The following is an 18,535-nucleotide window of genomic DNA, read 5'->3' on the forward strand; positions in this document are numbered from 1 at the left end:
TTCTCACCTTCTTTGTGTTAAAAGCAGAATCTAAAAATCTGAAATGAAAAACAGGAATAATTGACAGTCTATTTCCCCAGTGAAGTGCTATTATGGGAACATATAAAACTGGACAAGTATTTTTAATTCATCCTATAAAAAGAAAGCCAAAAACTTTTTTCATGGTTTTATGCTGGTATCAAATAAAAATCTTTCTGTCCTACAGACTTGAAAAACTACTCTGAAATATTCTGTTAAGATCTCGTTTACCATCAGTGTTGAATTGAAATGAGATTCAAGTGTACTGAGCTATCACTTTGCAACATATTACTTACCTGGGATTATTTTAATTTCCATCCAGCACTACTAAAAATTCAGCTCTTCTCCTTTGCCAGATCTTTGTGTACATAATGAACTTTATGATTTCTTACAGGCACAATGTATTGCTTTGGATTTGACTTTCAGGTAGCTTTCCCAAGTCATTTTTCAGAAAATGAACTAAGCCCAAATACAGCAACTTGCTTTATGATATCTGTCATCTTGTTTTATTACAAGAGAGGATGATTGTATTTTTGTTTTGTTTTGTTAAGATTAATGTATTGGGAAGGTCTTTGCAGAACATACGCTTTAGAAGCATGAACCCTCATGTCATCTCTAATATGTTCAACAGCACACGTCTAGGGAATTAAACAACAACAACAAAAAAATAACAACAACAACAAAAACCAACACCATGACAGAAAAACAACCTAAAACCTAAGCAATTGTCTAAATCACAGATCCAATTTGTGGAGGCTTCTATGTCTTTTGCAAAAATACTTTACTTGACCAGATTCAATTTCATTTCACTTTGACTTTCAAAGTGAGAGACCAAACAAGTTTTGAGGAAAAATCCCAAATGCTGGAAGGGAGACCCATGTGAGGAGCCCATCTCCTTTCCTACCACATGCAATCTGTGCCTACGCACACAGTTTATGGCTGTCTTAGGACTGTTATTCTCTTCAAAACCTCAGGATGGGTAATGGCAAGTATTACTGCATCACTGTGCTATGGGGAGAAATGCGAGAGAAGAAAATGAGTGAGTAATACCTTCTGGTACATTTAGCAAGGTGGCAGGCAATGAAAACGTGAGTTTCAATCTCAGTAATGCTCCTCATTTAATTTCCCTCTACATAAGTTCTCCTAAGCTATAAGGGAAACGTTCTCCCACTGAAATACTGAGGTTAACTGCTGATACATGTGGAATGCTAGAGAATCCTTTTATTAATGTAATTACTGGGAAATCACTTTAATATCTTTTTGTAATCTAGGAAAATTATTGTTAATTTACAGTTTTATTGAGGAAAATATTACTAAGATAAAGAATATTTTTCTCCAGTTTTTACGGTTAAAATTGAACTAAAGTGAAATGAAATCCTTTGTAGGATTTCATTTTATCAGAGTTGGAGACATTTAAGGATTCATAAAAAAATTCAGTGGTGTTAACGTCTACACTAATTAATCACAGGAAGGCTCATTATTTTTTCTCCTTTCATTCATTTGCTGTTACTACTGCATAGCACTCTTCCCTCTGACGCACAAAATGGAATGGAAGTAAAGCAGCTAGCCAAAAGCAAGTTCATTTTTGGATGTACATGCCCATTTACAGGTGCTGGTCTTTGAATTTTTCACAGCTCGCTGAACACTTGATTTGGGTTGGCAGAACCAGTGGGTCGTATGGCAACAATTCTAATTTTCTGCAGCATCTGAAATGTCCACTCATGGTATCATTGACAGCTAAAATTAGATATTTGGCAAAGCAGTCATAGGAACTAAGAGCTTGATTGAGTTGCCTAATTATGGCTTCCTCATGCCATTTGAGATGACCCAGAGTACCCAGCAACCTCAGAGGCCGAGTAGGAACCACAAAAAACCCATGGGACACCTCTGGCCATCCAGAGCAGGAGCTTCAGGGGCAAGGAAAGATAACTACTTGTGCCATTTCATATGGCACTTTCATTTAGACTCATTTAAGAACTGAACACTACACAGCTGCCACTGGGATATTGAAGAAATCAGTTCTCCTGTCTTAACTTGCTCTTGCTGGGTATTTTCTTTTCCTGCAGGTGGGTGTGGGGACTCAGCATTTCTCTGGGCCTATTCTGTGCAGGGAATGCAATGTATGAAAAAAGGCCAGAGCAAGTTTTAATTCTGGGGTTGGGGAGAGGGGCTAGAGGACCATTTGCAGGGAACTGAAAGGAGAGCCTAAGTACTTCACATTCATCTCATCACTGTTCACTCAGAGGAAAAAGTTTCTTAGGAACTGTGTGTGCTAGCTCCTATTGTATCACCACTGGAGGTGTCAGAACTGGAATTCAGTCTTGCTTAATTTGTGAAATTTGACATGACTACAGGCTTGGTTTTATAAGGTTTGTGTTTAGGGAGTTTTGATGGCATCTCTGAAGACTGTAATTCTCCATCCACCTTCCTTTCTTTACAAGATTGTATAAGAGTGGAATAAAAAAAATTACTTTATTCTTCTTTTCCACATTAAGCAGAAAATGGCTTTCTTGAGAGTGTGCATTTGCACTGGACTTGAGAAAACAGACCCCTGTGGAGCATGAAATGACACTGGGGAATATATTTTCCTTGACATGCTAGGTATTTTTCATCTGTCTGAGGCAGCTATCCACCACCTATCCCCTCTGCTGCATATAAGATATGCAGCATCTTCTATCAGCACTCATCCTAACATTCTCTTTAACAAAGAAAATGAGCACCAACAGCACGAAGGAACAAATAATGCTTATTGTAATAAAAACAATATGGTCTCAGAGAACCAAGCACTCCTTGGAAAAAGATATAAAAAGATACGGTCATATAGTTTCCTGATGCCCCAAATTTCACATTTATTCATAAAGATGTAAGATATTTCCCATAAACCTTCTGAAATTACATGAAATCTAATAATTTGATGCCCAAGGCTGGACTAATAAACTTTCCCTGATTCAGCCTAACAATTCTACTGCCTGAATAAGCAATATCCAAACACTACCACTACTTAAGACTCTGTTGAATATCAAATCTCCTTCTCCCACAGAATAACTCTCAGTGAGGCCAATATTTATTCTGTCTGGTGCACATTTCAGTTCAGATCAGCAATTTGCTTTTTTCAAATATGAATTGATGTACAAGTGAATGGTCTTATATTTTTATAATAGGAAAACTGCTTCCAAAACCCTCTGTTTTCTGCATTAATGTGATCTGTTCACCTACACAACAGATTGGTTAAAATGAATATTGGTGATATGACTGAAGTTATTCTGCCCACCATCACTATTAAACAATGCACCCAGACCAAGAGCTAGGAATTGCTTGCATAAAGTCTGAAATGTAACAAGTGTTTAAAACTAGTATGTAGCTAATGAGCAAGGATATTCACTGAATATTTATCAATCAGAAATTGAGATTTAAATCTTGTTGGTGAGAAAACATAATTTCAGATATTTCTGGAACTAAGGTAGGCTAAGAGTCACCAGTTGTTACTGATAGGCTTCCACAGGGTCAATGTCATCAGCTGGCACAATCCCCAGAGGTTAAATCCCATCCTGGGTCATGTACCCCAAATTCAGAAGGAATAAATCCCTGGGAAGCACAATGACTAAGACACAGACTACATGAATACTGCCAGAAGTGTTTTGTTAGAGTTGGTCCCATTCTAGCACCTAAATATTTACACATCCTGGTTTGAACTGCTTTATTTTCTTTTTAACTGTTAGCCACGCTGTTACAAAAACAGCATCCAAGAAAATGTCATCAGCTTGATTGAAAAGCACATCAGTGCTTTTTCTCTCTTAGTATTAAACTTCAAGGAAACTGCATTTAGTTAAATATTAGTAAATTGAAATGTAAAGAATATAAATATATTGGTACTCTATATACTAAGCAACCAACATTTTGTGGTCCCAAATGGTTTAAAGTAATTCCAGATACAAGCAATAAGATTTAAAGAATTTTAAAATATAGGTTAGCTTATTAAACAGATTTTGAACAGATTTTAACGAATTACATTTGGAATAAAAAGATCATGTATTCATTTATTTATGCCTTATGTTTCAGTTTTGGTCTTAAATCTGTCATAATGCTGCAAAGAAGAAAAATATCTTAAGATAGATACAGACTGGAGAGTACAAGATGAGGTTTATGAACTGCTATCCATTGCTTACATTGTAAATGAAGTGAACACTCTTCCTACTAAAACCCTGTGGAACTCTGATGTGACAGTCACTTCTGTAGCATCTGGTAATGTCAGGTAGTTTCTTGAATGCTCAGATCTCTTGCTTTCTAGCGTACTAACAAAAACTGCAACACTCCTCTGAATCACTGCTGAGGGTTGAAAGAATCCACAGAGGGAGGAAGATTTTTTGAGGGACTCAATACATGTGAGAGAAATGGTGTGGCTTCTGAATGACAAACATACAGCTGAAGATTTCTTGATTTGCCGTGTGTGTTGTTTAAGTGTAAACACAAAGAATCTGACAATTACAATCTTCTGTTTTTCTGAGAAACTGCATACCTACTCCTTACACTTACACAGAGATTTCCTGCCAGGATTCATGAATTTCTCTCTTTGACCCTGAGCAGGGAAAGAAACAAGTCTGAGTTATATTGCAAAGTCAAATGTTTAAAGTTTATATCAATATACACATGAGAAGAAGGTAATTTACTCAGTGAAGGAAGAACCCCCTGCTACATTTAATCATGCTCAAGTACATGGGAAAGTGCCCTTACGGCTGTTGTTTCACCCTGCCTTTTTAACCAAGGTGTTGAGAAGCACTTTTCTTCTCATGAAACACCTTAAACACAAAGTCTAATTAAACTACTAAAATGCCATTAAAGCCGGTGAGCAGACTTATCTCCAGCCACCACAGTTTGCAATTAGATTTTGGGAGAAAGTAGAGGAAATCAATGTTGTGTTCACCTCTTAATGAGAACATAAACACTTCACATTAAAAGATTATTTTCTTAAAATCCCCACAAGTAGGTGGGAGATTCCCTTCACTTGTGAAAGAACAAAACACGGAAAGTAAATTGTAGAAAACCAACAACGAAGTCTTATCAAATGCAAGAAAGTATTTTCCCTTCTCCCATGATCTTGAGAAAAGCCAAAATGGAACACAACAAAACAGCACATGTGTAACAGAAGCAACATGTTTGAGTCAAAAAGAGGAGAAATGTGCTGCTTTTTAGAACCTAGGAACCAGTCTCATTTCAGTGTACCAAAGCAGTAGATAATACAGATGGAAGTTAATGTCTGAGCCAAACACAGCCTTCAGTTACTCCTGCTAATCAGTGACTACAAACAAGAATATCTTGGAAGTTTAATTGGGACTTGATCATCTCCGACCATCTGAGAACTCATCCAGTGCCATTTCCTACACATTAAGTGGATACTCCTTTTTGTCTTTAAGAAGAAAAAGCAGAACTGAAATAGCTATGGGAGACTTACTGCACAGCGGTACACACCATCCATTCTTCAGACTGAAAGCTGCAATACGATGTCTAAAATACCAGCATGGAGACTCACATACAGCTGCAGATCTGCTGATACTACAAGAACTGTCAGACAAGCTGTAAAAAGCACTTTGTTGAAGAAGCCTTCCCTTCTTCACAAAACTCAAGCACTGTGCAAAGGCCTCTGCTTCCAGCTACATAATCTGCACAGGATGACTTAAATTTCTCCACAGTATCCCCTTTGGACCGACAACTCATCCCATTGAGATCACTAGCATTATTTACATCTGCTTTTGGATTATATTTAATTCACTTTAATTAAAATTTGAACTAAGTATTTTCATTTTGTGTGTCAGAAATTAGATGTTTTTATTCCTCCAGACTTGCAACTCTTATAATACATACAGTCAATGAAAAAAATTCCTTTGTTTGGAATGGCATTTATGTTGTTTGTTCTTATTTCGTTGTTAGGAATAACTTAGAGTGGAAACAAAGTTCCTTAAGAATTTTACAGGTAACAATCGAAGCTCATTTTTGCTAACAGATTACAATTACTAGTTTGTTTTGTTTGTTTGTTTTCCCCTTGATCTTTATACTTGACACACTGTTTACAGACAAGACTGTTATTCAAAAAAAAAAAAACCTAACTGTCCCTTTTCCTTGTGTGTGGATTTCCTCACAGCAGCGACAAAAAAATCTTTCTTCTTATTTCTCCCTTAAAAAAAAAACAAAACCTGTCTATATATATGTGTGTCCGTATATATATATATATATATATATACACATATATATATGGTTTTGTTGTTGTTTTTTTTAGTCACACAAGATGCTCCACCCAGTCAGACACCCACCAGCACAATTCCCACTACTGGTATTAACGAGATTAGCAAACAAAACAAGTTTGTTCACACAGAACATCTTAGTGTAAAACGTCAAAATTAGGTGTAGTCCTTCAAATAATTCATTTCTTTTCATCCTGTTAACAAGGTTTCAATGCTGGTTGCCGTTTAAAAAGCAGTTACTCACAAAGCCATACAAGTTTGCCTTCACAAATGCACTTACATGCTTGACTTTCTTTTATTAATGTTATGTGATTTTTTTTTTCTACTTCAGTAGCATTTCAAGAGAAACAAAATGATCATCATGTGGTACACTTAGTCTTGGAAGAGGAACACAGCTGTTTATTCCCAGATTCTGAGCATTTTTTAAATCTACACAGCAGCCTGTATTCTCTCTGACGGGAATTACACATCTTACCATAAGCAGATATACTTTCCACATCCATATTGCCGACTGTACCATACTTGGCTGCAAGAACAACAAAATGAATGCTTTATCTGCTTTCTATTGCCATTTTTTTAACCTCTCTGTTGCAATGAATAAGCACAAAAAGGAGAATCATAAAATTACTCCATTTCACATTTCAGAAAAACCAAAATGCCCAAACATCTGTTTCAGACACCCTCTGCTGGAAAGCATCAAGTTCATCTCTCAGGCCATGAACTAGCTGATCATGTGTAGGGAGGAAAAAATTACACTGCGTCAATGTTTAACCGCCTTAAAAGCAAGTTATCTATTCTATATATCATTGTTTTGTACTTAAGGGGAGGAAAAGATTTTATGATAAAATTAGTTTATCTCAACAATGAAGGGAAATGTGTATCTGACTTCTTTGATTGTGAAGCAGAAAAAATTATTCCATTCAAAGTTCTGCGGAAACTTGCCTTTTGGATATAAGCAAACCTGATAAGCTTCTCCCAGAAAGGTACAAGTGATAAATGTATCAGTAAATAAAAATAGGGACTGCAATGAAAAGCCTTAGTCACTATGAACAACCCATAACCTGACTTGTTTTCTCCACTGGTGAGAAAAAATATCTCAAGACTAAATAGCTTTAAATTAAATCTGTTCATTCTGTGCAATTCTCAAGCAGCTCTGCAGTTGTAAGCGATTACAGATGGAAACAGTGTTACTTTAAAGAGTTTATTCTGTAAACAAATTTCTTCCATCATTAGTCTATTAAATATATTCACTCTGGGCTGAAGTCTCTAAGTAGTCAGAGCAGCTTAACTCAGCGAAGGAAGGGTTGAGAAATTCTTCTCTTCAGAACAAAATTCTGTGCTACATTCTTGAAATCCTCACCCCCATTCACATCAAGGATTTAAAAAAAATAAATAAATCAAAATAATGATGGAACTATTTCCACTGTTTTAAAATCTGCATCCCAATGTAAGATTTTAGAAATCAGAGAACATTCAACAATCCTTTTTCTTGTGCAGCAGTGTCAAGAGATTTTATCCGTAAGAGATCGAAAAGATAATTCCATCAAGCTTCAATTTTTAATTAATTCTTTTATTTCTTAACTCCCAAATAAAGTATGAAGATAAACAGTCGGTTTTGGTATCAAGCTTGCTCGTTAATGATGCTAAATGCTAAAGCTTTCACCATTCACAATATGTGTTTGATTCATGTACGTGGGACAGTGAATTACATTCCTTTCTTTGATCACTATTCTGAATCACAATTTCTTTCTTGGACTCAGAAGTGAATAATTGCACCTACCCTCCTTGAGCAGACAAAAGGCATGTAGTAGCCACGAAACAGAACGAAAGATTTAAAAAGAAAACCACTTTATGGTTTGGTATGAAAACAACTCAATCCAGCCTTTCATCTAGCCATAAGCAACCCGACAATTTCTACTTATGTAGTTCCTGAAAAAAGGGAATCATTCAATCAAAGATAGACTACCGTGATGAAGCAAAAATTGTGGTTCTAGCTAGAGTTTGAAGAAAGGCTACCTTTAAAATCAATCACCAACAATACAACAAAAGAAGTCAGCTGCACATCTAAGTGGTTGTCTTTCATTTATGGGTAAAGCGAACAAAGAAAAAAATTAATATGGAAATTAAGAATTAAAGTGGAAAAAATAAAGGTATAGGGCTTTTCCAAGTCCGCACAAAGATGCAATAACAGGCTGTAGAATAGAGCAAAAGTGAGTAAGCTAGAACAGATCACAACCTACAATTCCTGACAACCTTCACACTGTTTTCAGCCACGCTGCACAGAAAGGTCAGGTTTTGCTCTTACTGATTACAAGGGCCTGGCAGAGACATCAGCAGCAGTTCTGGCTCATCAGAGTCATGCTAGAAGGCAAGCAAGAAAAGAAAGGTTACCAGGACAGAAGGACAGAGCTTTGACAGAGAATTAGCTCTCTGGTTCCAGAAGATCTCTAGCCAAAGGCTGGTGCTCAAAGAGATGAGAACAAAGTGTGTAAGGTGGCAATATTATAGAAAGTCTCCAAAAAGATCTTTGTGATACTTCCAGGCTCTTTCTACTTTTTATTCTTGCATGGAAGCTGTCTGCATACTCAGGTAGGCATTTGCATAGAATGAAAGAATCAAACGGAAAATATTCTGCTGCTCATGAAAGCTAAAGATAGTTCATCTTGAAACTACAGAAAGGAACATCACTGAAAACTATACTAAAATACTGAGATCCCATCCAAATAAAATAAAAGCAAGGAAGTAAAGGGGTGATGCCTTGTGGGAGTGCTCCACAGGGAACATGATTCTTTTCCCCAAAAGCACAAACGTCAGTGTTGAATATTTTTGATGAGAACCTGACATAGAACAGAAGAGAGATACTGAAACTGACTTCAGTTACTGGAAGTAACTAAATACACATAACTTTCAGCTGGAAGTGACAGCTTTCAGGAATTTCACAGGTTTTAGAACAAAGTAAAACACTGTCTAGTTATATACTTGGGCACACACAGAAAAGCAGCCTCGTTTGACAAATAAGGCACCAATCTGGAACTAAAGACCGCCAAAGCTTATTGTCATTCTTTCTCAGTGCTTCTGCTTCCTTTCCTATCTTTTAACCCATCTCATTACATGCTTTGGGAGCATCTTTTACGGTATGTTTGTGCAATCCTGATATCAACAAAGTCCTCCTCCTGTATAAATTCAACACAGCACCATGATGAATAGCAGAAAACAAATTAATTCCCATTTCCTGTGGATTTCAGTGTTTCCCCATCTCAAAAAATCTCTTTCCCTTATGTCTCCTTTGAGAATACCTTCCATACAATGCTTCCAGTTTCCCCAGTAAATCGTAAGCCCTCTTACAGTAACCTTCATCTTGAAACTGGTCAAAAGCATGCAAGTGACTGGAAATGAGGCCCAAGACAGAACCATGGATCACCTCATCTCCCAAGGTGTGTTTTTTGTTTTGCTTTTTTTTTTTCTTTTAACAAAACATGGCTAATAAAAGCAACAGCAAACATTTCAACATATATCACAAAAATTAGAATTCGTAATGAAGCTTAATTCTGGCTGACAGAGGAACTCTAGGATTTTGATATTTTTTAGATATCACACATTCTCCACAGCATCCACCAGCTTTTGGGTGGTTAAAATGACATTTTAAATTGATTCAAGGAAAAAAATCCTACAAAATTTCATGAGAAGAACATTTCTGTTTTGACAAATGAATGTCCCAGGTATACTTTTTTTTTTTTTCCAGCTCCCTTCGTAAATAGAAGTTGCTATTGAACACCATCCCATTTGCTTACCATTTGATGTAAGCAAAACCTCTTACATGCTAAAGGAAGCAGGTGTAAGTGCAAAAGAAAAATTTCCATCCCCTATGTGTACACTTAACAGAATGGTTTTCTATTAAATCAATACCCCCAGTTAAAATGAAGAAAGAAGAGAAAGACTCCATCAGCAAATTATTTGAAGTGGTGTTTGTTCAGACTAGTCCAAAAATCTTCACCCTTGGGGTCGGCAATACAGCAGGGAAGTCTCCTGAGCACGTTAATTATTTAAAATAAAAGCAACACAGTTGCTGGCCTTTTGAAATAATCAATCTTTAAAACAGTGTCAGGTGTCTCCAAAACACGTGACAGGTTGACAGTTTGTAGCATCTATTCTTGAGCTGTAATACCAGGATTTTCTCTGGAGCCTGGAGGAACTCATCACCTTTACTAACAAATCCTAAAGACAACCTGTCTGGCTCACTGGAAACGTAATGGAGAAGCTACAATTAGAACTCCAGACCTCCTATTTGCTAAATTGAAACAGAAAACCAAACCAAACATTTGCAGCACATTTATACGTTTACAGAGACAGACACACATATATATGAATGCAGACACAAATACATGCAGACATTTGTATAGGTAGATATATATAGACATGTGGCTGTAAATTATACACATTTACTGAGATCTGTATTTACTGCCTCCTACAAGTCTATCTCACAGACTAAATTTAGAAAATTTTCTTCCATCTTTTGAAAGAAAGAAAAAAGGCAGCATCTGGTTTTTTCAAGCCTATTCAAAAAAAATATATATATATATGTATATATATTTTTTAAATATATATATTTTTAAAATATATATTTTTTTTTTTCTGCATATATCTGTTTGCTCGTTATAGAAGAATAAAAACCTGGAATCAGCAAGAAAATTCTGTAGAGTGTGTTTGTAAACAAAAAGTTCCCATTTTCATAGCAGCTGACCTTACTAGCACTAAGAGAAGCTGTGAAACTTCAGCAGTGCATGCTTCAGTAATGTTATGAATACATATTTTTATGTATTTTTGGTCATACTGATGAATTCAGATTTTCCACAAATAAATCTTTCCTATTGAAAATAAGTACATATGTTACACAGAAAGGATCTTTTTTTTCCTCAATTTTTCAGCATTTCTAGTTTGGAAAAAAAAAGTTTTATCTTCAGCTGTCTGAGGAAAAAATTGCTTTTCTCTCTTAACATACAAGTTATATCTATTAAAAATGCCAATCTTTACGAGCCCTTGACATTCTTTAATTGATGTATTGAGAAAGAATAACAAGATATGTAATGATAATATGCGATTTGTAAATGAGTAGTGGATACAGGAAAAGAGCAATTTCAAAATAATGCTCATGCACAGGAAACCAAAATTCCAAAACTGAACAGCTCCAAACTTAAATTTAGGGTGTACTCCCCTATTCCCCCAGACTATTTGAAAAACACTTCTTGCAAGTCCTTTGAAACACTTTACATTATCAGCACTTCCTGTTCTGAGAGGCCCTATCACTTTCGACTTAGTTAACAAAATTCAAACCAAAACTGCCAAAGACAGCCCTCCAAGAAGATGGGTCTCACTTGGTCAGCCCATGGCCAGTGGTCTTTCTGGGCCCCACATCTGTCCTCCAAGCTTGGCAGGCCTCACCCACAGCACTGTACTTTTGTAGGAGCCAAGCAGAGACATAAACAGCATTTAACACAATTACCATAGCATCATATATTTATTTATATATATATATATATATTTAAATAAAGCTATTCTGTATGATAAAATACAGTAAATTACCTTGGCTAAAGTCCTAGAACACCTGAGACTTTTCACTACAAACCTTCATAGAAGTTGAATTTTGAAGGTTAATACACAAAACAAATACGTTGTATACCTCAAAGACAGAATGTGAAACACATTTGTAGATTTTGTTGTTTGTTTTTTTTTTTAAAGGCCTGGCCAAGTTTTAATGGGCTGTCACACATGAATGATTATGAAAGCACTACAATGAATTGAGCTGATAAGCTGATCTGATCGGAATTAACTGCATGTGATTGCTGCTTTGAAAAGCTGGCCTAAAGAGGCAGCATTGAAAGCAATCTCACAAGTCACTGGTACCACTTGCCACAGCTATAAGTAAGCACAGACGGTGAGAAAAGTTAATTAAGAGACATATTTATTTGGGGGTTTGAAATTTCCACCCCCTCCTCCCCAAAGAAGCTAAGCTACACTGAAAATGTGTTTTATGTTTGTGGCCTAATAAGTTCATGTTTTTGAGGCTCCGTTCCTGTAGATGGAGGCAATAGATAAATAGAATAAATATTTTATGTCAGCAGTTAGCATATGGATTTGCACTTGCTCACCAAGCTACTCATTGCAACCTGATAGCTAGAACATCTTGTCAATTAAAATATTCCTCATATTTTTTCCTCCTACCAGGCACAGCTTTTCATTTGTACCACAGTTGACATCCTACAAGAGATGTTCTCCTTCTCATTCTCACTTGAATGACTGCTTCTTCCATTTTCTCCCTTTCTTTTTCGCAAGTAACATACTAGAACATATGAGTAATTCCATTAAACAGCTTCTGCTGACAAACCATTTATCTCTTCTGGTTGGAAAACATTTCTCCCCTTCTTCAGCCCACATTCCATCTCCCCCCAGATTAACTGATGCCCTTCTGGAGCTGGAGTGTGACAGCACTCCATAAGGTGATCACCATCTTTAGGGTATCAAAACACATCCCTTACACTTAGTGCATTGCAATAGCGTGTCTAAAATGAGTCATGTTGCATACATTTTGCTCAGTGGTCCTTCAATAGCATACTTTCCTCTGGACCAGTCGCTCGATTCTTCTCCTCTTTTATTTTGATACAATTTTGGCTATTATACTGATAGTAGATTGTAGCTTCAAAAAAAAAAAAAAAAAAAACACTGGCTAAAGAATGGTAGAGATTGATTTCACATGAAAGACCCTGGAAGTTAAGAGAGGGTTAAGGCTAAAGACAGAGAAAACCAAGAATTTAGAATTTAAATTGAGAGGTTCTTAGAGAGACACTTCCAACTTATATTGACTGTTCTATTTATTTCCTTTCTCATCATAGCTGATTATGAGGATGTGCATGTGTAAAAGGAACTTTCTTCATGTCTAATCAGACTTGCTCTATGCCAGAAATTCACAATCCACTGTTCGTGACATTACAAAATGAATCAGGCAGGAGGCTCAAGCCAGATCAGAATGTGACAGCTTCTGTTTAAACAGATATCTTGGAAATTAGTGAAGGGTAGCTGTCAATATTATACTTCATAAGCATTTAACTCTATGTACCATCTCACTCTCTAAAAAGAGGCACAACAAAATTATTCACAGGAAAGACCTTGATACTAAAAAATATAAAATAAATGGAGCATTGATCTGTTTAACTTATATTTCCAGAACAATAAAGGCCGATTTTCGATAGGACACTTACACTATATGTATTGAACACTCTCTGTTCTTCAATATGGTCAAATAATTTATGGTCTACCAAAAGAATTTGGTACATATCAGTTTCTTACTTTTGGCAGTCTCATTTCTGTGCTATAAAACTGGTTTTGAAAACAATATTACACCTCTTAACAAGAATGTGATCCCTTACTGGGCTTAAACTTCATATAACAGGATCATATTAGAAGACTAGAGATCAACAACCAAAACCAGCCCTTCATTTAGAATCTTCCTGTATAATTCTGCAGGAATTTTAGCCAAGCATTCTATTGTCAAAGGTTGTGAATATGAACGTGTAAAGTAACCATAGCTCCTTCTACTGGGTCTTCAGATTCATAAGGCTGAGAACTTGCTATCCTAACTAGGCCCAGAAAAGTGAGTGAAGGAAGGCCAGCAGCATTTCAGAGAGCTCTGAACCACTTTTTTTTTTCTTTTTTTTTTAAATTCTGCTTTACACGTTCCCAGTAACAGTATAATTTCAGAAGCAATCACGCATTTAAAGAAGTTAGCAGAAAGACGTCTGGGGATAGAGTATTGGAACAGAGACAGCAGTACTGATAAGCAAACTGATTGTCTGATCCACATATGACATCTCAGATGTAACAGCTTGTAAACATTATCTGTAGAGCTCCAAATAATAACTTTACAGATTTAACCAATCATGCTTTGAAGGCTGTCACTGATCTAGTGGAGCATGACCAAATCCCGTTAGAGTGCAGAATAGATTCTAGTGGAAAGTCTTACATGCTGAGTTGAATATCTAGATAAAGAATGCAAAAGCTCCACACGTGCAAAAGAGATGTACGGAAATGAAGAAATTAATACATGCATTAGAATTAATTCATTGTCTCATGGGTCTATGAAAAAGGTTTCAAACCCTGCAGGGTAACTCAGTCTACAATGGTACTAGGTGCTTCATCAATGAACATCGTGCTGACAAAATCCTTCGTAACTCTGACTTCTCCCTTGGTGTGGCAGATTGCTGTCCCTGCTGCATGAATATTCAAGACCAAAGAGACTCCCTTCCAGTTTCAATGAAATAGTATAAAGCAGACCAGGTCTTGCTGATTTATCTGTTTTGTTTGCTGACTTTACACATGTATTTCTTTAAAATAACAGCAGTTTATCTAAGCTGTCATTTTTTTAGAGTTAATTCACTGAACTGAAATTCTATTGTCCTTGTAAAATGTGAGGAAAGGGAAATTAATTGAGTCTTTGAGGCTGGAAAGAACATGGATGTAAACATGGTCAAAGGACTGTAGCTATCTTGCCCAGCTGAGATAATAAGAAATATTTTGACTTTTTTTTTTTTTAATATCCTTTTTATCTTCCTCGTCTGATGAAAGTTCAGTACAAAAGCATGTTAGATAGCTATGTGTCTCCTCCTATTCTGAGCACTACATGCTGTATTTTTCTGGCTGCAAGCCTATGCATGTGAATGCCAGACGAATTTCTAGCTCCCAGTATAGAAAAAACTAGTTATATAATTTGTAAGGGCTATCACATTATTATTCATATTAGTATACACAGATCCTACAGGATATCCTGCCTCTATATAGGGTAGCTAGAAGTTAGCATCTTCTTGTTTGCTCAAAAACTGCAGTGCACTATTGACTGTGATGATTTGCAATCTTTTTTTTTTTCCTTCGATAATTCCAAGAGCTGAAAACATACACTGTTTAAACAAACTTCCTGTTCTTGTCTTTCCTGGGGTAGAAAGACTGCTTTTAATCAACAATTGCTGTGCTATGGAGGAAAGATGCAAGCTATACTGTCTAATTGCAAAAAAAAATTAACAAAGCCTTTGGCTCAGAAATATTTTTTAGGACCAGCCTGAGTCATAAGGATATCTTAACACTGCCTTTGTATGATATTTTTTCTTTCATTTTGAAAAAAAAATGAATTCAAGGATTTTTTTCTGAGTTACATTTGGCCCAATTAACACGAATCTCTTCTTGTCTCCTACAGCTTGTCTCCAAACAGTAGCGAAAAGCAAAGCTTTTCTCTTGGCTTTCTCTCCAGGGACTAATATCTTTAAGTACTTCAAAGCCACATCCAACTGCTTGACATTTGCCTGCCTTGAACTTGTGAAGCGCTCATAAGTTTGTTAGCCTCCAAAGCATCAAGAAACTACAAGGATCTTCAGACATACTCCATGTGGGAGGTTTTGCAGAAACAGCTTCATACAGCAGTAAAACCTGCATCTTGGTCCTGTGAAGTTGTGTCAGATGAGGGCAAATAAAATCCTCTGAAGTACAGTAGATATCCAGTGGAGCATGTTACACTGGGGAGATTTGTGAATAAAGGAGCTCCTCCACATCCAGCTTTTATTGTTGTCATCTGCCACAGAAGTATCGATTTGAGCCCAGATTAAATATAGCTTAGTTGGAAACAGGAATCAGACTAATTCTAACTTTAGCATATACATTGCTATAGATATTCAAACAAACATTAGAGTAGTGTTTTCTTTTGGAAACTTGACCTCCACTTGATGCTGGAGGAGGAAGGAGCTGAGTTTGCTGGTGTGCCTTGCTCTGGCCCCACTTCTGGCCTCAACAATGTGAGAAGAGAGAAACAAGGAAGATATGGAAAAAGGACTGCAGTAGAGGCACTGCAGTGGCAGCTAACCTGCTATAGCATATTACTGCCAATCCAGCTCCCTACTGAATTGCACCCCTCTGATGAGCAAGAGCCAAGGAATGTTCTTCTAACCTGTTGAACACATGAGCAGGATTAACTGAAAATTTCAGTTATTTGCCTTGTACTCATCTACTTGCTTTTGTCTTTTAGCATCTGCACATAGATTTATGTAACTCTGGGTATTCTGAAATCTCTAATTACCAGTGATCATACAAATTGACTTTCAGATTGAAATATCACTTCCAATGATTACATATTAAGGTGCTCAATAAAACAAATATTGTACAAGTAAAGTGATTCCAGTTACCACCAACTCTAGTCCAAACAATGGAAAGAGGAACTGTGGAATTATCCTGGAAGAGAATCCAGTGTTCTGACATTTCAATTTGTAAGGATACAAAGATGTCTCTATTTTTAAACCCTATTACAAGAAGTATAGCACTCTTCTTGTAAACTCTTTTGTTGAGTACATGGGTGTCCAACCTTTCACCTTGCCTGGACTGCACTGAATAAAGAGGAATTGTCTGGGGGTGATGTTTTGATTATTGCTGAATGATGGGTGTGTGCCCAGAGCAAGGCTGCTTGTTGGGTTGAACACGCCTTGTTTAGCAGAGTCAAAGCTCGACTCACATTGAGAGTAGTGTTTATTTTAAATGATCAAAGCTAGGGAGCAGGTAATGACTTGAATACACATAGTTCATTATGTTAAATTAAGCTATACAGGGACTTCTCTGGGACATTATCCTAAACCAGGAAATATCTGTGCTCTTCTGATGCCATATACTGTCTTCTCCTTCACAGTACTTTTTATCTCTTTCGATGACACTATAATGGAATTAAACAAACAACAGAGTCCATAGGGATGTTTAATTCACTGAGATCTTACCAGCTCAGAGAAGAGATAAGACTTTACAAATGTATTCCTCTCCTTTATTTAAATTACCATGTCAATACATCAGAAAATTCCTAATCCAAACTTCTGGCCAAAAGTGTGTTTTTTGGTAAGGTAGCAGAACTGAATCAAATCACACGGACTCTGCAACAAGATTGCATTACACGTTTTTCTATCTAGAGTAAAAGCTATTGTTTCCTTCTTTTTCCTACAGAATTGCTAGAGGATGACAAAGCTTCATTGCATAAACACCATAGGAGATTAAGATAGCGTATCCTCTAAGAAGCTCTAACAATATCCAAAACTAAGTTCAAATCCAAGTATTAAAAGAAGAAGAAGAGTGGAGAGTAAAAAGGGAAGACTGCTTACACTAGTGAGGTCTTCCCCAGTTAAGTCAAGTCTTTCAAAATCAGGAAGAACCAGAGAGTTCTATTACAGCAGTTTGCTACAGAAATATGACAAAAACCACCACCAGCTTTCAGCTGCGGCTCTTTCACGGTTGTCAAATTAAAAAACACAACAGTGAGAAACCCCCCTCTTCATTCTTTTTGGTCACCAGTTCATGCAAATCACAGAGAACCAATAGTTTTTGCCTAGCAACAAGCTTGCACATCCACTGCTGATTGTGTTAGTGATAAAATAGCAAATGCTAACAAATCTAGTGATAAGAAGAGTTATAAGAAGAGTTTCATCTCTTTCACTGAGTCATCCATACAATTAAAAATATCTGAAACAATGAATAATTCATTAATCTAACAGACTTGCTAGAAACAAAAAAGAAGCCATTAATAATACCTTCTTGCAGCGCGCATCTCTGACATTGAAACCATGGCATACCACAGTACTTTTATGCATGGAGAGGACTCGCTAAACATGCAAAACTATATGTATTATTATTGAGCCATTAAACTTTCCCATCTGTTTATACCTTAGACTCGTTCTAACATCTTCCAGAATTACAACTAGTACATAAGAGCTGTCCTGACTACCAGAGGACAGCAGAGCAAGCAGAGCATGCTGAACCATGAACCCCTGAGCCATCAACCTCTACCTCCCAGGGAGTCATACAGCTCATTCAGTTAGTTGCAAAAATAATTCATTACTTACAGGAGGATGTCCAGCGCAGTAGGCGTAGCTAGCATGGGACTGGTAGTGCAAGCTTGCTCTCGGGAAGGTGTATGTATTCCAAGCAGGTTGGCTGCTATTCCACTGGTTGCTAAAGCCAGGGCTCATGGTCACTCTTGATTTACTGTTTTGGTATGTTCTCACTGTGGAGCTGGACTATCAAAAAAGAAAAAAATGCAATGTAAAAATAACTTTTAAGATAGAATACAAACAACGCAGCTACACATCATTATTCTGCATAAACATTCTGTTGCATAGTCTGGAACAGACTTCTATTATTTCTGAAAGGAACAAAAATTTAACTTCTTCAAAGATATTGGTGAAACACAATCAGTAAAGGATATTTCATGGTAA

At 36.6% G+C, this 18,535-nt stretch overlaps 1 protein-coding gene across 2 annotated transcripts in view; it reads right to left on the reverse strand.

Moving 5' to 3' along the window:
* RBMS3 (RNA binding motif single stranded interacting protein 3) overlaps positions 1–18,329 on the reverse strand; it is a 493,774-nt gene extending 475,445 nt beyond the window's left edge. For both annotated transcript variants that reach the window (XM_042817114.1, XM_042817115.1), the window contains exon 1: positions 18,164–18,329. In XM_042817114.1, coding sequence (XP_042673048.1) covers positions 18,164–18,289 — 126 coding nt within the window. In that variant the 5' untranslated portion in view covers positions 18,290–18,329. The remainder of the gene's footprint in view (positions 1–18,163) is intronic.
* Positions 18,330–18,535: the final 206 nt, after the last annotated feature.

The sequence above is a fragment of the Centrocercus urophasianus genome, unplaced genomic scaffold, assembly GCF_019232065.1.
Source record: "Centrocercus urophasianus isolate 14NV4802_14NV808 unplaced genomic scaffold, USGS_Curo_1.0 seq_16, whole genome shotgun sequence".
In the NCBI taxonomy this organism is placed as follows: Eukaryota; Metazoa; Chordata; class Aves; order Galliformes; family Phasianidae; genus Centrocercus; species Centrocercus urophasianus.